The sequence below is a fragment of the Myotis yumanensis genome, unplaced genomic scaffold, assembly GCF_028538775.1.
Source record: "Myotis yumanensis isolate MYYU_CA2020_CCGP unplaced genomic scaffold, mMyoYum1.0.hap1 SCAF_17, whole genome shotgun sequence".
Classification (NCBI taxonomy): Eukaryota; Metazoa; Chordata; class Mammalia; order Chiroptera; family Vespertilionidae; genus Myotis; species Myotis yumanensis.
In genome coordinates this window covers 5569406-5588622 of record NW_027223768.1, presented here as the reverse complement: position 1 = coordinate 5588622, position 19217 = coordinate 5569406, and the positions used below count along the sequence as shown (strand labels likewise).

At 50.6% G+C, this 19217-nt stretch overlaps 1 protein-coding gene and 1 non-coding gene across 3 annotated transcripts; both read left to right on the top strand.

The window, feature by feature from the left end:
* The first annotated feature begins 10544 nt into the window (after positions 1 to 10544).
* Positions 10545 to 17809, top strand: GNAT2 (G protein subunit alpha transducin 2). Of its 2 annotated transcripts, none has more exons than XM_070397698.1 (8): positions 10545 to 10662; positions 12101 to 12143; positions 13084 to 13207; positions 14115 to 14287; positions 15549 to 15677; positions 15870 to 15999; positions 16822 to 16975; positions 17619 to 17809. In XM_070397698.1, the coding sequence occupies exons 1-8, from the start codon at positions 10545 to 10547 to the stop codon at positions 17807 to 17809; spliced, it is 1062 nt and encodes a 353-aa protein (XP_070253799.1). The 2 variants fall into 2 exon arrangements, with proteins under 2 accessions (XP_070253799.1, XP_070253798.1); XM_070397697.1 differs by having other exon boundaries at positions 13084 to 13225; positions 14130 to 14287.
* Positions 17810 to 19083: 1274 nt separating this feature from the next.
* LOC138996492 (U11 spliceosomal RNA) lies at positions 19084 to 19217 on the top strand. The gene has a single exon (XR_011468786.1). It is a non-coding gene; the product is annotated as a U11 spliceosomal RNA (small nuclear RNA).

The window sequence follows — 19217 nt, the reverse complement described above, 5'->3', positions numbered from 1 at the left end:
GTGTGCCCTGCGTCCTGGCTCCCCTTCCCACATTTAGTTCTATATTTGTAGGTTACGAGCTGGGGCTGTGTGGCCAGCACGCCTGGGCTCCATTCCGGACTCCCCCGCCTGCTTCCTGGCCGCCTTCGGGAAAGTTACTTAACTTAGCTGAACTATTTTCGTCTGTAGAGCGAGGGGAAGAGACCCCGCTTTCTAGGCTGGAGGTTGGGATAAACGAGCTGATGTAAGCGCTTAGCACAGGGGCCTGGCCTGCAGTTATACCCCGTTAATATTTGTGTTTTATGGCTTTGGCCTTGGCGTTGGTTCCCTGTTAACACTCCCACGGGTTGATTCACCTCGCAGCTCACAAACAAGTAGACTTGGGCTGTTTGGGGAACTACAGACACACACACACACACACCCCACAACCAGCACCCTCACTCCCAACTGGCCCAGAGTCCTACCTAAAGGGACTTGCTGGGGAATGTCCCCAGGACGTCACTGGGCGTAATTAAGTGTATTAGAGGCGATTGTCTTTTTCCGATTTCTCCACCTTGTGGGAGCCCTTTGCCCCCCACACCCAGTTGTACTAAAGCTGCTTGTCCAGCTCCTCCCAGTTCTCACCATCCCCACAGCCAAATTCCTTCCCAGACTCTGCTGCCCCATCTCTGTGCAGGCTGCAGGCTGGACACTGAACCTAGCCTGCCTGCAACTGGCCTCACTTCCGCTGACCCCTGCCTACTGCTCCCCACGCTGGACAAACGGAAAAAAAAAAGGCCTCAGTACACATGGGGGAGAAAACTCACCTCACAAAGAATCAATAGGACTAAAAATAGGACCAGGAGAGAGCAGGTTCACCCACTGAATCAGGAAAGGTGAAGGGGGGAAGTCCTGACGTAGCAAGAGTAGTTAGTGAGCCGAGAGACACACATACACTGCTGGGGGCATAAACATTGATGGAATCTTCTAAAAGCCATTTCGTAATGTAAGATCAAGAACCTTTTAAAAATTCATTTGTTTGACCCAGTAATCTCCTTTTCCAGGGGATTGTGCTTCTAAAAAGAGCTGCCAGTGCCTGGCCGGTGTGGCTCAGTGGTTGAGGGTTGAGCATCGACCTATGAACCCGCAGATCGGGTTTCCAGGCAGGGCACATGCCCCAGTAGAAGGCATCATTGATGTCTCTGTCTCTCTATCCCTCTCTGAAATTAATAAAAAATATATTTTTTTAAAAAATAATAAAAATAAAAAGAGCTGCCAGAAAAACATGCATGAAGTTGTTAGTCACTGCAATGGTTATCACACGAAGGGCTGGCCACTTAAAGGCAGGACAGTAAAGGGATGTTCAAATAGGTCACAGACATACAGTGAAATACAGCCATCACAAATGCTTCTCAGGGAATGTCTTACCCAGCTGGAAATGTGTGCAATGTAAAGTGAAATGAAAAAATGGATGTTAAAATCGGTGCACATGGTATGGCCCTAATTGCGTGACATAGGAAATAAACGCACCAAAACATTCACAAATGATTCCCTGTGAGTGGCAGAATTATGGCTTATATTTATTTTCTTCTTTATACTTATCTGCATTTTAAAAATGATCATATTCATTACTTTTATAATCAAGGGAAAGGGAATAAAAACCAAGTCTGTAACAATCTTTAACAGCCTCCATCCCCCACTCCCAACTGACTCTCCTGAGTCTCAACCCCAAACTAAACTGGTCTTGGAGCCCTTAGGCATTTCAAGGCTGTTGGGCTCCCAACAATAAATAGTAAAACACGTTTTAAAATTAAAAATCAAGCACCAGGTGACCCCGTAGAATGCCAACTATATTCTGATACAATGCAAATTTCGACATAGTTTTAAGGGGTGGTACCTTGCATTGGGCCAGGTCTCTTTAGGATTCCCCCTTAATCCAGACCTACCTACCTAACCAGCCCATAGTTTACAATCCCTGCCTCCACCTACCCAGGCAAACCGGTTCACTAGTCCCTTCACGCTCCTCCCTAGTCCCATGTGCAACACACCCTTCACCCTGTCACCCTCCCCATTTCCAGGCCATCTGGTAAGCTGTCTCTGCTAGGAAGTCTGCCCTGATTACAGCTAAGCATCAATCTCCCCACCTACACACACTAGCAAGAATCTCCGTGGGGTGTCCCTGTCTGCGTGGAACAGAGTTTGGGAAGTGAAGGAGTGAGCCATCCCCTATCGCCCGGGCTTTTTTCATGTTGGGGCGTCAATGTTGTCTTGGCGCCTCTGGGATCTCACCCCAGCTCTAAACACAGCTTCCTCCCCTCCTAGCCCGTTCACCAGATGGCTCCTTACATGGCTTCCCCGCGCCCCAGGCCCCCCTGACGGTGTGCTCCTTCATTCCCCCAAGACCTGCTTCTCTGAGCTCCATCTGGCCTGGGCTCAGTGTGACCTCAGCCTTCCGTCTGGGCTGACCACTCTCTGCAAATATGAGACTCGGCAGAGAACACGTTCGGCCTCAAGAAGATCCTGGGCCAGCACCATCTCTCAAACCATACTCCATGCCTAGATCCTTCTGGAACCAAGCTATTCAGCTCCAGTTTCCCGGCTTGTCCCAGCAGCTGCCCACCCCCATCCCAGGCACCCGGCATTGTTTATGGCACCATGCAGCTGTGTCCATTTGCGCTTGTTTATAAGTCTCCCACGAGTTTTAGCCAAACACTTTGTCCTTCAAGGCCCTCACTGGCTAGCCCCAATTTCCCTTTCCTGTCCGAAGCTCCAGCCTCCCCTCCACCTCACTCTTTTCCTCCATCCAGTCACATCAGACCTCCTAGGCTTCTCTCTTTTTTAAAAAAATATTTTTTTATTGATTTCAGAGAGGAAGGGAGAGGGAGAAAGAGATAGAAACATCAGTGATGATCAGCTGCCTCTGCACAGCCCCGACTAGGGATCAACCGAACCCAGGACCCTTCAGTCCGCAGGCCAACACTCTATCCACTGAGCCAGACCGGCGAGGGCTTTCCCAGGCTTCTCTGAGCACACTGTGTACCCTGGGCCTCATGCCTTCCTTTTCTCACGCTCTCTCCTCTCCCGGAAATGCCTGTCCCCCATTTCCACTGTGTTCTGTTCGCTTTACCATCACTCCCTCCTTCCTCCTGCTGTAGAATTGAGCAGTCGGACAGTCCGCGGTGTGAATTGCTGTCTTTCCTCCCGGGGTGGAGACTAGCTTGCAACAGCTCTGAATTCTCCAGCGCTTGCACAGTTTTCCTTCAATCAAGTTCTTTGTGAGTTTACCCCACCTCTGCCTGTGGACCTGAAGGCAGTTCCCCATTCTTCATCTCTCTCTCCCCTGTCCCACTCCAACTGGGACAAAGCTGGACTCAAGTCCCCACCACGGGGTCTAAGAAGATCCTGAGATCGCCCCTCAGCTCAGAAAACAGGGTCAAATCCATTCGGAAATGGTGGTTCTTTTTTTCACTGAAAAGGATTTGGTTATAAGGGCTGTGAACTAGGACACCTGAGCGCTAGCTGATTCTGATGCTAAGTTGTTTATTGATGTTGAGGCCGTACAGGGACATGGGCCTGGGAATGGAAAAATACCAAGTGGCCCGGAAGCCAAGTGGAGACCGTGGTCAGAAGATGTGAAAACCACTGTTCCTCCTGCACAGCTGGTCGGGTTTGGCCACGAAGAGCCAGCCTGGAGCCAGGTCAGAGGGCCTCCCTTTCCTCTGTGCTGCCTCCCCTGTGCTCGAGCATGATCTTAATAAAATCTGTCTGAACATTTCTCTGGGGTTTCCTCCCAATTTCTGTCTTGGGGAATCTGAGAACCTCAACACTGGTAACATTTCGTGGCAACTCAGCAGGACCCCTCGTGTCCCTACAGCAGCAGGACAGAGCCAGAGCACAAGTCACGAGGGGTCAAACCTGGGCCTTTGAGTCTGTCTCCGATGCTCCCAGGCCGCTCCTCTGGCCAGTTTGTCCTTTGCTCTCCCCTGGTGATTGTTTTGTCTTGTCCTTGCGTTCCTGAAAGTGGGTTCAAGTCCCCCTGGAGCTATACTGGTGGGCAGACAGATTGCTCCCCTCTGTCCGCCCACAGGGGCTCAGGTTAGATAACACATTGTTTTGTGTTCTGTTTGTGTACCTGTTTCCACACAAAGAGATGGACTTACTGACACCCTGGCTACTTGCTGGGCTACTCTATTCAACACTAAAAAAATTCAATACTGGTTTTCTTTTGCAATGTGGTCTGGCCCCAATATTCTCTTGGGGATCAAAAAGAATGGTAACGATGGCCCTAGCTGGTTTGGCTCAGTGGATAGAGCGGTCAGCCTGCAGACTGAAGGGTCCCAGGTTTGATTCCCGTTGAGAGCACGTGCCCAGGTTGTGGGCTTGATCCCCAGTGGGGAATTGTGGGAGGCCGGATCAATGATTCTCTCATCTGTGATGTTTTCTCTCTCTCTCTCTCTCCCCCCCCTTCTTCTCTGAAATCAATAAAAATATATTTTAAAGAAATTTTTTTGAATGGTAGCTATGAAGGGATGTAGTCCCGAGTGAGCGCTCGGCCCGCAGTTGAGTGACCCTGGCCAGTGGCGACCGTCCAGGTTCTCCTGAGCTGACTGTGCCAGAGCCGGACCTGCGTGCTCCCCGCTGACCCTGCAGGCTAACCAACAGGGCTTTCATTTTACGGTGAGAAAAGGAGGTAATTGATCCTGGAACTGTATCTGTTATTTGTTAAGTCTGTGTCTCAACCAGGCTGTAGTAGACTTTTGTTTTTAACTTGAAACTGGTTTTAGATTTGATCTAAAGCTGGCAAATGAAACCTGAAAGTATTGACTGTTTGGGGGTGGGGGTGTGAATGCAGGTATGCATGTGAGTGAAATATGTTGTTTGTTTCTGTTATTTGTTTTAAATGGTTTGACTTTTACGCTTCTTGGTGACCACTCACACTCCTTTGTGAGAGCCTTCTGACCCCCAAGCTCTCTCCCCAGCGTCCCTGGAGCAAGTTCCCAGGGGCCTGGGGACTTCACACACTCCTCCGGGGGCTTTCATGGGACATGGCAGACAGCTGGCCGTGGGAGCCTGTGGGGGCTGCCTCTGTCACATGGCAAAGGGTCAGAGTTCAACCCACACCTCCCTGGGTTCTGTTACCACCTCATGAACATGTTTGTCCTTTAATGACAGTCATTGTTGAGTCTGATGCTTTTGCAAATATATTTCATCTCCAGGAAGATACATGGAGAGGACTCTGGCTTATTTTAAAATTCAGGTTTCTAAGAATTTTTGGATCAGATCTTTACACTGGATGAGGATTTATAGAACGCTAGGGAACACGGGCAGGTGACCAAATAAACAAGAATTAATTCTATGGGGCTGAATGAACTGAAAATGATTGTAATTTTTATAACTTTTTGTTGGAAATATTGATTTTTAACCTTTTTGTTTTCCAGGTATAAGAAAGCTTGTTTTCTCTTAAACTACCTATGACTTACAACAGTTTGGTAAATTATATCTCTGTAGACAATAGTGAAACATTTATATTTTTCTCTCTACCTAATCCCACAGAAGTTTGGAAATTCTGAATGAGTATCATTATTTTCATGGGAATATGGTTGCTGGCATAAATCCTATAGGAATCTGTTCTCTTTATAATGGGACACAATTGGAAAGTTTTGAAGAGGCTTTGACTGGAATGTCATGTTTAAAAGAGACACACATAGACTCTGGATCTCGCCAAAGAGCTGGAAGGATGTAAGATTGACTTTGGAGGCTGGTAAAGGCCACTCGGCAAGCAGCCGGGTCCCTTGCTTACATGGGTCCCAGCCGTCTTTCCAGGTGAACAACCAAGTTAGCTTTCCTGGGAAATGGCAAAGAAGAACCTGAGGGCACTGGGAGAGCCTGAGGAGGTCGCCCACATTGCTGGGTACCACAGGGAAGTGCGGATGGCAGCTGTGTGGCTTGGCTTCTTAGCCCCAAGAGGCTATTAAATCTCAGTCAGGAGATTCCTCATGAAAGTCCAGCTAAGCAGATTGCAACAGAGCCTATGGTCAAATGCTATCCTTTTTTTTTTTTTTTTTAATACATTTTTATTGATTTCAGAGAGGAAGGGAGAGGGAGAGAGATAGAAACATCAATGATGAGAGAGAATCATGGATCAGCTGCCTCCTGCACGCCCCACACGGGATCGAGCTCATGCCCAGACCGGGAATCGAACCGTGACCTCCTGGTTTATAGGTCGACACTCAACTGCTGAGCCACGCCGGCTGGGCTCAAATGCTATTCTTGTTGCACTTATGAAAACACCAGGCCAAATTTATTAAAACTCGGCTTATACAGTGAATTGGTCTTCACTTGGCTATCTTTGATAAAATGGGGGTGATTGTAGAGAGAAAAAAATACGTTTTAATAGAAACTGTAATATATCTTTGTAGATATCAGATCCTAGTGCTGTTTGTTGTTGTTTGGGTTTGCTTTCATGTGCGACTTATAAACTGGACTAGATCCTGAATTCTTCCAGTTTCCTCCAATATCTGCCCGTGACTCTCCAAACATGTTTCCAATTGTCCTCCCACCCTTTGCCTTGGGATTACTGAGAACTAATACTATTTCTTTCTGAGCCTTGCAATTACAGACTGCAACTGGACAACACCCTGTACACTTCAGAGAAACCACCACAACAGGCTACCTGGTTAAAAGGAGTATACCCTGGCCCGGCCAGTGTGGCTCAGTGGTTGAACTCTGACCTATGAACCAGGAAGTCATGGTTCGATTCCCGGTCGGGACCACATGCCTGGGTTGTTATCTCTATCCCTAGTGGGGGGCGTGCAGGAGGCAGCCGATCAATGATTCTCTCTCATCATAACTGTTTCTATCTCTCTGCCCCCTCCCTTCCCCTCTGAAGTCAATGAAAATATTTTTTTTAAAAAGGAGTATACCCTGAACACCAGCACTCAATCAGAACACAATGCTGCTGTAACGGCTGCTGAGAGGCTCCAGAGCAGAAATAAATGGTGTTAACACTGAGGACCTGCCCAACATAAAGCTCTCGGTATTTTGAAAACATTTGTTCATTTGGTTGCAAGTAACCACTCAAAACTGAAAATAAATGCAAAATCTTGCTAAAAAAAGAAAAAAAAAAGCACAATCCACATCAAATCTGGGAATCCATTCATGGTGACCTGCCTTCACTTACCTGGCTTTCCCCTCTGTGCCCCGACGGTCCTTCTACTCCCACTGGTATTTGGGCCTTGTCTCTTTAACCTTCTCGTAGTTTGTCTCCTCCAGATGGCAACAGTTCCATGTTCATGAAGCTGATGGTCATGCCAGGCTGCCAGCCCATCCCAGACAAGGAAAGCCTGAGCCCTCGCTGCTCTTCAAATGAGACAGCGAGAGAATTGTATTCCTCCCTCGCTCAGCAGGAAGCAGTCACCGGAGACCTCTGACCCTAATCCCTTCAGAATAAGGAGGATAAAACCTCCCGGGGGAAAAGAGGCAGGATAAGGACTTGGGCCCAGGAATGAAAAAATACCAGATGGCCAGGAAGACAAGTTAAGACCAGGTGGCCAGACGATGTCAAAACCACATCTGGAGCATGCTCAGTTGATCAAGGTTTGTGCGCTATGCAACCTTCCAGCGGTGGCGATAATGAGCAACACCACCATCTTGCCCCCACAGCACAGGCCAGAGATAGTTGCCAAGCAACCCAAAAGAAGGAGGAAGTAACCCCACCCTGACAAGTTAAATTCCACCCCCTGACCCTTCACAAGCCGCCTTTTCCAGCAAGCCCGACTTTCTTTTTGCACAAGCCCGCTTTGTCCCCAGCTTATAAAAGCGACCAAACAGAGCCAGCCATGAAGCCAGCTCCGTACTGCTTCCCTTGTGCTCAAGTGTAAGCTTAATAAAATCTGTCTGGAAATTTCCCTGGGGTTTCCTCTCGATTTCTATCTTGGAGAACCCCCAAACCCCAATGCCATTAGCACTATGAGGATCACCTTTCTCTGCTTCTGTTGACTCCCCTCTGAAATGGGAATGGCACCTACATGCTCTAACGACTCCACCAGGGCACTGAACCCAAATGCGATGATAAAGGAGCTGCCACAGGGAAGGCACAGGAGCTGGAGGCCGAGGCAGGCCGCTGGCATCCGCGTGGTGCATGCGCAGTAGGGAGTCTGTGCAAGCAGACCAGGTGAGGATCAGGAGTTCCCCTGCTCAGCTTAGTCGTGGGGAAGGGGAGCCAGCAAGCAGGAAGCATGCAGAAGCAGCACGGAAGTTTGCAGAGGTGGCAGCTGAAAAAGGAACAAGCTAAGCATTTTCCCTGGTTGTGAAACAAGTCAGGTTCCTTTAACAAGGCACGGGCAGCTGTGATTAAGATCCTGCGTTTGCCTGTTTTGCCCGTGTTCTTCTTCTTTTTTTTTTTTTTCAAGTGTTCTTTCTTTGGCCGCTTATTCGAGGGCAATAGAAAGAGAACGTGGTAGGTATGTCTGTTTACTAAGCTTTGTGACCTTGAACAAGTGACTTAACCCCCAAGTCTCAGTTATCCGGCCTGTAAAATGGGGACAAGAGCACTCAGCTTGAAGTTCCTGTGAGAATGAATTGATCTGAGCCCCATAAACTGTTTAGTACAGTCCCTGGCTGCTCCTTGCTGTGAATAGTGCAGGGCACAGCACAGCTCTGGCCCCGGTGTAAGTTACCAATATTGTTGGTAGGCTAGGGCAGGTATTACTGAAACCTTATAGCCAAGATTCCAGGACAGTCACCATTTCAAGGGCACTCTCCTGTTTTCCCTTGTCGCTGAGCACGTGTCCATTTTTGACTGGGAAAACACGGTCACCGTGGACGGCACCTTGGTGGCTGCCTAGTTCTCCATCAGCCCCGAGAGTCTGGGCCCAGGCCCAGTGCTTCTCAGATCCCCAGATACGCAGCTGCAGGAGGAGCAAGATGGTCGGCAGGTGCTCAGGGTTCCTGGCAGGTGGGAGACCGAGGTCCTACCTCCCCCTCTCTCAGTCCCACAGGCCACCGCTGCACTGTCCCAGCTCTAAAAGGACAGAGAAAGTGAAATCCTTTGAGCTCAATGGTTCCCTGCTTTGGCTGCACATTAGAATCATAGAGACAATTTAAAGATCTTCATGCCTGGCCCAGCCGGCGTGGCTCAGTGGTTGAGCGTCAACCTATGAACCAGGAGGTCAAGGCTCAATTTCCGGTCAGGGCACATGGCCAGATTGCGGGCTCGATCCCCAGTGGGGAGAGTGGGGGGCGGGGGGGGGGGGGTGGCGGGCATGCAGGATGCAGCCGATCAATGATTCTCTTCAATCTCTCTCTCTTTCTCTCCCTTCCTCTCTGAAATCCATAAAAAAATATTTTTTAAAAAAAGGAAAGAAAAATCTTCATGTCTGGACTGCATTCCAGACCAATTAAATCAGTAATTTTTTTTTTATTTTAAAAAGCTCTTTACGTCAACTCCAATGCACACCAAAAGTTGAGAACCACTGTTCTGGATCAGGGCTTTTCAAACTTGCTATGTGACGATAACTCCTTATATTAGTGTAAAATACAGTTGCTCAGGCTCTGGAATTGGCATTATTACTGGAACTTATGGATCCTAAAGCACACCCTTTTAAAAACGTATAACATTTGAACATCTTTGAAATCAGATGATCTCCTTCCCATCGGTGGCACCGGGGTTCTGATGAAATACAAGCACTCAGGTGAGTCACATCATTAGGCAGGTGCGAGGGAACACCAAGGCCCTGGCCTCCCCGGGGGGCACTTCCCTGTCCTTCAAATCACTTGCGATCCTGCCAAAAAGGGAACTTCTGAGAAGGTCTGGGGTAAGGCCTCAGTGTCTACATTTCTTTCTTTTTTTAAATATATTTTATTGATTTTTTACAGAGAGGAAGGGAGAAGGAGAGAGAAACATCAATGATGAGAGAGAATCATTGATCGGCTGCCTCCTGCATGCCTCCCACTGGGGATTGAGCTCATAACCCGGGCATATGCCCTGACCCGGAATTGAACCGAACCTTGACCTCCTGGTTCATAGATCAAGGCTCAACCACTGAGCCACGCCAGCCGGGCTGGAAAAAACATTTCTAATCTTCCCAAGGAAGGGCAGCACCCCAAACAAAAAGCCCTCGCCAGGGCCGCCTGCGGTGATGGAGGACAGAGGGGTGTGCTTCGGTGCCTTGAAATAAGACCCAGAGTCTCTGTGAAAGAGACTTTTAGGGGGTCAGCCCCTGAAAAGGAGGGGCAGTCGCTATCTCACTCCAGATCCCCAGCACCCACACCCTGTTCTCCTGTGTCCGAACCCAGCAGGCCACCTCCCTGGTCACAGAAACAGGGAGTCTTTGCCCTTTGTCATACTGAGCTCTTAATTGGCTTGGCCATCACAGCGCTGGATGTAAAGGCCGCAATCCCCAGACTAAGCAGCTCTCCAGCTGGGGCAGGGACGAGACGTGGAGCGGGCTCCCTCCCCAGGCCCCTGCAGACCCGCCTCTCAGGCCTGTGGATCTGACACTCCACCCCAGTTTACTGCTCCCTTACCTTCCTCCTCCCAGACCCGGAGACCCTAGAGGAGAAGCCGCCAGAGGAGACAGCGGGCGATGGGGAGCGGAGTCAGTGCTGAGGACAGACAGCTGGCCAAGCGGTCCAAGGAGCTAGAACGGAAGCTGCAGGAGGACGCAGACAAGGAGGCCAAGACCGTCAAGCTGCTGCTGTTGGGTGAGGCGGTGGGGAGATGATCCGGGGAAGGAGAAGGCCCGCTCCGTCCAGCTTAGCCGGAGTCTGGGCGGAGATGGGCTCCAGCCCAGCCCACAGGCGGGGGGAGGACAGGCAGGTCCCTGTCCCGCTCCCATTCCAGTCTCGGGCTGGGGGGTCAGGAGCTCTAGATGCAAGTGCCAAAGCTCCACTGGGATGGTTCTGCTAGTCCTTGGACCAGGAGCAGAACCAGGGCCAGGATGGCCCCGCCCATCTCTGAACCTAACCGAACCCAACACCTCGGGGCTTGGCCATACCATGCACCCGGGGCTTGCGGACGGGGCCCCACACGCAGCCAGAGGACTCGGAGTCCAGGACTCCAGAGGATGGCGGACGTGCAAGGCCTGCCTTGTGTACCATCGGTGTCATGTAGGTGCAGGGACGTGGCCGAGGCCCGGCTCCTTCTCGCTCTTGGTAAAAACAGCAGAAGCAGGCGCCCCGAGGGGAGGCTGGGCCTTCAGCTGGAGGCTCCTACCCTGAAGAGCTCCTAAGCAGATGAGGGGTTTGGGCTGGAGAGACAGCACCTGGGTGGTCAGTCAGACACTAGTCTCGGCTGTAAATAGAACCAAGACAGTAGAGCTCGGCCACCTGGCTCAGGAAAACCACAGTGGCCGCCGGCGGGTGGGGCTGTGCGGAGGGAGCTGGGCGGGTGTGCAAGCCCAGGCCCGCCCCACCCTGCGGGCGTGTGGCCTGGCCCTGGGGCCACCCTGGAGGAGCACACCTCTGTCCCTGGGCCCCGAGGAGGGAGGCAGGGGAAGAGCGTGGCCAGCTGGGATCTTTTAAGCCTAATCAGTTTCTTCCACCTTCAGGATAAGCCGCTTAGACTAGAGCGAGCAGCCCAGGCTGGGGGAGGGCCAGAGGGTTGTGGGTGTCGATGGAGGGAGAGCGGAGCGTGAAGGAGGATATTAGGGCATTTTTGTCAATAAAGGAAACACCACGATGGAAAAAAAACAGCATTTCAGTGAAGAGATCCAGCTCCCTCCAATCCTGCCCGAGTTCTCGCTCCTGAGTGAAAGGGTGGGAGAGAAGAGGGTGGTCAAGGAATTCCCCGATTCTCCGGGTTCAAGGAGGCTGCCCCCACCCCAGCCCACACCCATGGAGACATCTGGAAATGTCTGGTGGCACGTGTGGCTGTCACGACTGTCAGCATGGAGTGCCACTGACGGCCAGCGGGTGGTGGCCAGGAACCCTGCTGGACACTCTCAATGCGCGGGAGACCCCTCCCCAACCAAGAAGCCCCAGCCCAGACGCCCACCATGCAGAGCTGAGGACCCCGCTGTGCATGGCCTGAGCTCAGGCTGGCAGGCCCTCCTCCCCGTGCTGTGCCCTGTGTGTGTGTGTGTGGGGGGGGATGGGGGGGGGGGCCGGGTGCACATCTGGAGCAAGAGCACTTCTCCCGCAGGGGCCGGGGAGTCGGGGAAGAGCACCATCGTCAAGCAGATGAAGTGAGTGAGGGAAGCCCTGAAGGACCGGGTGGGCGAGGGAGTGGCAGAGCAGGCAGAGGGGAGGAGGGGCGCCTGGGCCTTAAGGAACCCTGATGTCAAGAATAGAAGGGACCCACGCCCCTCCTCTGCACCCCTTGCCTCTAACTCTCCACTTTGGAACAGAGATCAGGTTCTTATGAACCTTTAGAGCAGTGGTTCCAAGCCTTTTCTGGCCACGCCCCACCTAATCATCTCTAAAACCCTGATGCCCCCCCACCCCGACATACAATTCTTACTATTCAAAAAGTGAATCCTACTCATGTGGAGGAAGCCTAAAAGGTCATTCACTTGGTCTAAACAAGCTTCCAAAGAACATGACACCCATGAAAGACAAAAATAAAAAAACAAAAGGACAGCTGAAGTACTGAGGAAGAAAGCCCTAAAAATTGTTTAAAAAAATATGAAGTGATTTGAAAAAATAGCAAAGTTTCAAAACATATAATAGAGAACTGAAATGCATAAATATATCACAATACTATATATACATATATTTTATATATTTTTATTGATTTTAGAGAGGAAGGGAGAGAGATAGAAACATCAATGATGAGAGAGAATCACTGATTGGCTGCCTCCTGCACGCCCCTTACTGGGGATCGAGCCCGCAACCCAGGCATGTGGCCTTGACCAGAATCAAACCTGGGACCCTTCAGTCTGCAGGCTGACACTCTATCCACTGAGCCAAACCGGCCAGGGCACAATATATATATATTTATATACTGTATATGAGGCCCCTAGAACCATAAGAAATGAAAAATTCACTGTGAATACCCCATTCTCGAATTGCCCCGCTGTGGGGCGTGTGCCCACACTGGGAACCACTGCTGTAGAGCCTCCCAGATCCGCAGCCCCTAGGCCTGGCTGCTCAGGCCCCGCTGAGGACCGGGAGCACTCCCTGCAGGATCATTCACCAGGACGGCTACTCGCCGGAGGAATGCCTGGAGTACAAGTCTGTCATCTACGGCAACGTGCTGCAGTCCATCCTGGCCATCGTCCGCGCCATGTCCACCTTGGGCATCGACTATGCCCAGCTGAGCTGTGCGGTACGTGCCTGACGGGATGGGGGTAAGCCTGGAGGGAGAGGTAGGCTAACAAGGAGCAGACCAGCGGCCAACAGGCTGGGAGAAACCACAGGTCCGAAAAGTTGGTGTAACTAGAATCCCACCTGCTGAGTTTCCAATCTTTTTAGTTCGGAAGGCGGGTGCACATCTGGAGAAGCATGCAATTCTGCCTTTTTTAAAAATGTGTTTTTATTGATTTCAGAGGGTAAGGGAGAGAGAGAGAAACATCCATGATGAGAATGATTGATTGGCTGCCTCCTGCAGGCCTCACATTGGGGATTGAGCCCACCACCCGGGCATGTGCCGTGACCGGGAATCGAACCGTGACCTCATGGTTCCTAGGTCAACACTCAATCCCTGAGCCACGCCAGCTGGGCTGCAAGCCCTACCTTTACTGTAATGTTTTCTCTGCCTTACTTTACCATTTAAATAGCTCCTTGGGCTCCTCGCCCGGCCGTGGGACTGTGACAAGCTCGATCCCTCGTTCCAGGGTTGGCCTTTTCCTACACCTCACAAAGGTGACAGGTCGCTGCCTTCCGTCATGCCCACCTCTCCGTCAGTCTGCTCTGCGAACTCGCGGTCTCCATGAAGCAGAGGGCACGTGCTGGGGCGCATGCTCTGGCCTAAGGGTGGAGGATGGAGACACCCAGAGAAAGCCCCAGGGCCCTCTGCCGGGCACCCCAGGACTGGGTGCGTGGCCACCCTCTGCATCTCGGAAGCCCACTCAGAAATTAGTGTTTTCTTAGGTGGACTCTCCCCTGGACACTGCCTCCGGCTCAGGAGGCTTTGGGAGCGATGCCAAGTGCTGCCCTTCCAGCAGAATTCCCAGAGGCCTCCTGGGAAGCCAGGACTCCCTGTGGTTCTCAGCCAGGGTTCTGCCTTACAGGATGACGGGCGGCAGCTCAACAACCTGGCCGACTCCCTGGAGGAGGGCACCATGCCCCCCGAGCTGGTGGAGGTAATCAGGAGGCTGTGGCAGGACGGCGGGGTGCAAGCCTGCTTCGACAGAGCGGCAGAGTACCAGCTCAACGACTCGGCGGCCTAGTAAGGCTCGCGGGGGACGGGGCGGGATGAGGCGTCCGTCACCTTCTAGGAGACATCACACTGGCCTGAAGTTCCAGGCACTGAAAGCTGGGAGACCCAGGGACTGAAGCTGGCCTGTTGCCTGTTGGGCCTCAGTGGTATTTTACTTGTGCTCGGAACTGAATGCCTTTAGGTCAGGACATGGGCCACAGCTCCCACGCTCCCTACTGCTTAATTTATTTATTTATTACTGATTTCAGAGAGGAAGGCAGAGGGAGAGATAGAACATCAATGATGAGAGAGAAGCATGGATCGGCTGCCTTCTGCACGCCCCACACTGGAGATCAAACCCCCAACCCAGGCATGTGTCCTGACCAGGAATCAAACCATGACCTCTGGTTCATAGGTCAACACTCAACTACTGAGCCACGCCAGTCAGGTTCAAATGAGAATGTGAAATTCCTGGCATACAGTAGGAACCGGTGTTAACTTTCCTTCTCTCTTTCTCTCGGTCCCTTCACTTCACATCTGCCTTCCTCCTGCCACCACCTTCTTTTTTGAACTTTAAAAAAAATGGTAACTGGCAAACATATACAAAAGTAGAATATACACTGCATCACCAGGCTTTCACTGTTATCAACTCATGGCCACTCTTTTTTCATTTTATCTTCATCCCCCACTGGATTATATTGAAGTAAATCCCAGATATCCTATCATTTCATCCTAAACATTTCATTATGTATCTCTAAAAATAAGGGCTCTTTTTAAAAACAAATCACAACATAATCACTACAACTAAATATTTAAAATTCCTTAATGTCATCAAGTAGCCAAGTCAGTGTTCATTCAAGTTTCCCCAATATGTCAACGGTTCCCCCAACTCGATTCAGGATATAAACGTTGCAGTGACTCGCGTCTCACGTGTGCTAGTTTCTTAACCCACTCCTATGTTTTTGATGGAACTCCTGGCACCTTTAAAACCGCCAAACCTCATTCGGGAGTCTAGAAAACCCTTTAGCCAGGGGAAATGCATGGAAGTTACCTGACGTGACTTCAATGGGGCGGAACCGCTGCCTCAAACGGACGTGGCCCCCAGCCCACGCCACACTGTCTCTTGTGAGGAGACCGAGGACCTGAAGGGAAGAACCCTGGCTTTAACAATCTGGATTCTAGTCCTGGTTCTACCGCCAAGTCAGTTGTATGCCTTTGGGTAAGATTCTTGACCTTTCTTGGCCTTCGCTGTGAAAATGTAATGTCACCGATGCCAACCACTTTTCTCTAGCTACCTGAACCAATTAGACCGGATTACGGCCCCCGACTACCTCCCCAATGAGCAAGATGTGCTACGATCCAGAGTCAAAACCACAGGCATCATCGAGACCAAGTTTTCCGTCAAAGACTTGAACTTCAGGTGAGAACGTGGTACCCTGAAAGCACCTCTGACATCAGAGGGCATGGGCGTGCGTCCTGACCTTCACTAAAGCCCACCTGAATCAGTGTCCTTCCCTGGCCCTCTCACTGCCACCGGCCGCCTCCCTGGGGGTGGACACCAGACCTGGGGGCCATCCCCGCACATGCCTGGAGGACAGCTTTCCGCCCTCAGGATGTTCGATGTGGGAGGGCAGAGGTCGGAGAGGAAGAAGTGGATCCACTGCTTTGAGGGAGTCACGTGCATCATTTTCTGTGCGGCCCTCAGCGCCTACGACATGGTGCTGGTGGAAGACGACGAGGTGGTGAGTGGCCTCCTAGCCCCTGCTCCAGGTTCTCTCCCTTCTCCTTAGATCACGTTCCATCCGGGCACCCTAGATACCTTCTAGCGAAACGTCTCACGGGGCCGCTCATTTCCCAAGACCTCTTCAAGTCTACGAGGTCTGACAGGGTTTTGCAGGAGTCTTAGCAATGACAAAAGGCTGCACATTACGTTTGTTTTATTTCTCATTAGATGAAAAGATGGAGCCAAGTTAGCTAAGAGCATCCTTCAAGACCCCAATGGCCTGCTCCCCGAGACCAGGCTGGCCCGGGCCCGCTCAGAGAAGGAAATGGCATAAGTGCTTGTGGTGTGGCACCGGGCTCTCCCGCCCTCAGCATTCGGCACCATTTACATTCCTGCCCAAACTGAGACCCGGGACCCCATCACAGAAGCCCATCAAAACCACCCTGGAGACGCAAATGGGCACACGCTAACAAGGGCCCAGTCTCAACCCTGGGTCAGTAGCGTGTGTGGATGTCACAATCCTTAGTGTGCCCTGGCTCCCAAAGACCTGTGTGACATTCTTGGCCTTCACGATCACGGGCACGTTCCATACATGACCTCGTTTAACCTGTGTAATAACCCTACGAGATAGGGAGACAGACCCAGAAAAGCGCGATGATCCTTCCCGTCACACGGCCACGATAGGAAGAGCAGGAGGAAGCCAGAGTCTGTTGGCTGTTCTAGAGAGAGAAGCTGTTCCCTATCTTGCTTTTGGCCTGTGGCACTCGTGTCTCCCAGAGCAGGAGGCACACACCCATCCCATAAGCCCAGCCTGCTGTCTCTGCTGTATTTCCTCCCCTAGAACCGTATGCATGAGTCCTTGCACCTGTTCAACAGCATCTGCAACCACAAGTTCTTCGCGGCCACGTCCATTGTCCTCTTTCTCAACAAGAAGGACCTCTTTGAGGAGAAAATCAAGAAGGTGCATCTCAGCATTTGCTTCCCAGAGTATGATGGTAAGTGTCAGGGCTGGGGACAGGGTAAGGCTTTCCCAGTGATGACTGGTGGTGCCATTCCCCACACCAAGGAGACAGGGAGGAACTTGTCTCTGAGGCGCACTCAGTAAACCCCCGGCCTGTGCCAACTTGATGACTCCTTCTCCCTTAGCTCTCCTTCCTCTTGGGAGCTCTGTGATGTCCAAGTGACACTTGGCTGTCTCGGCTGAGACACTTGGGCATCCAGTTCCAGGTTGTTCAAGTTTATTTTTTATTGCTTTGAGAGAGGAAGGGAGAGGGAGGGAGAGTTAGAAACCTCAATGACGAGAAAGAATCGTCGCCCTAGCTGGTTAGCTCAGTGGATAGAGCTAGGTTTACATTCAGGTGTCTCTGGAACAGAGCAGATGTCAGATGCAGGAGAGCCACCGACTGCCTATCCCAACGGAATCTACCAGAAACCTAGGGTGGAGACACAGGCACCTCTCACCTCGATTTCTTTGCTCAACTTGAGTGAGAAACACGGGAGTGCAGTACAGGAGGGGCCTTGCCTTCAAAACGGCGTTTGTTTTCACTCGTAACACTCTGAGGGTCAGTCACCTAAAAAGCAAGTGAGCAACTAAGGGTTAATTTATCCCATTTCTTCACTGTTTTTCTGGAAAATCAGGGAACAACTCTTATGAGGATGCAGGGAATTATATCAAGAGCCAGTTCCTTGACCTCAACATGCGAAAAGATGTCAAAGAAATCTACAGTCACATGACCTGCGCTACGGACACGCAAAACGTCAAATTTGTCTTTGACGCAGTTACAGATATTATCATCAAAGAAAACCTCAAGGACTGCGGGCTCTTCTGATCTCCATCATTTCCCACGTGTATCTTCCACGAACAGGCTTGGAATCTGGGCGATTTTGAGCAGAAAATGTCCGGTCACGACACCATGAGATGGGGAATGAATGCGTGCTCCCTTGGAGGTGAGGTATACATGCCTGGACGGTCTCTCACATTCTTTTCAAAGCAGGGTAGCCAGTGAGTTTAAAGAGCCCGAGGCCAGGAGCCAGAAGACCCAGGCTCCGGGACCGGTTCTGCAACTCACTGCAAAACGTAAACATTTCATTTCTCAGGCCTCAGTCCCTCACCTGTAAAGTGAAGGGAACTCCTCTACTACTTCACGGGGCTCTCCTGATGATCACAGACCTAACTGCAGGGAAGGCACAGAAGGCTCTGTGGTTAGAGTCACAGAAAGAAATCCTATGTGAACGCTGCCATTTATGACAATCAATACCAGGTTTTTTGATGAACTAGCCCCAGCAAAACAGCAAAAATCAATGAAAAACAAAACCTTATAACCCTACCACCCCTTTTCACTAACAGACCTCTATGTGCCTTAGCTCAGACATCCAGATCACTGAGTAGAGGTGTTAGTTTTGAAGGCACATATAGAGGAACAATCATTTTATTAACCAGACTACCCCTCTGCCCCCCAAAAGACCGAGTTCCCTTTATCTATAGGTAACTGTTTCTCAGCTATTCAGGGCACTTTCTAAGTAAGCTTGGAGTATTAATAATTTTATTGCTGCTACTCCTCTACCATAGAATCTAGAACAAGTGAGCAATCCTAAAATTCTCATTTCAACTGCTATTTGTTTCATAATAAAAAAGGCAGCGGATCTTGCTTTAGACAATAAACATCTTTGCAGTTGGGTGGGTCCATGTAACGTCTGGCTGAAAACATCTTCCCAAACAGACCACTAAGCAAATTATTCCTCTGAACTCCTTTGAGGGGAGGCGAAGCTTGCATTTGTCTTGACAGGAGCGGTGAAGGATGGATTTAGCATTCTTACAACCACCAGTGAGGAAGGCTCTTGGCAGCAAGATTTAGTATCTCGAAGAACGTGTCAATTAAAATGAAAATACACTCTTTGCCAGAAGCACACATTCACACTGAGGCTGCTACCAGCAATGTTGATACTAGGGAACCATATGAGCTTGAAACACACTGAAGACGACACTGCAGCTGTTAAAATTGGATTCATTCACTAGTCTGAATCCTTGAAAAGAAACCAACTTGGGGGAATGAAGGAAAACTACTCTGCCTACTGCCACTTAAAAACTTAAGCCAAAAAAAAAAAAAAGAGCTTTTGTCGTGAGTGGCACACGTAGAGCAGCCTGATTGGGCTACGCGCGGAATCGACATTGAGAGATTTTGGGAGCATAATTTTTTGGTACTTGGGCAGCTGGTGATCGCTGGTCCTGGCGTCCGC

What these genes read in the sequence shown, in the direction of transcription:
- GNAT2 (XM_070397697.1), top strand. Translation starts at nt 10,545, where the DNA reads ATGGGGAGCGGAGTCAGTGCTGAGGACAGACAGCTGGCCAAGCGGTCC. An exon ending in CGTCAAGCTGCTGCTGTTGG is followed by an intron (nt 10,663 to 12,100) that starts GTGAGGCGGTGG and finishes CTTCTCCCGCAG; the next exon opens with GGGCCGGGGAGTCGGGGAAG. An exon ending in TGGTGGAAGACGACGAGGTG is followed by an intron (nt 16,000 to 16,821) that starts GTGAGTGGCCTC and finishes TTCCTCCCCTAG; the next exon opens with AACCGTATGCATGAGTCCTT.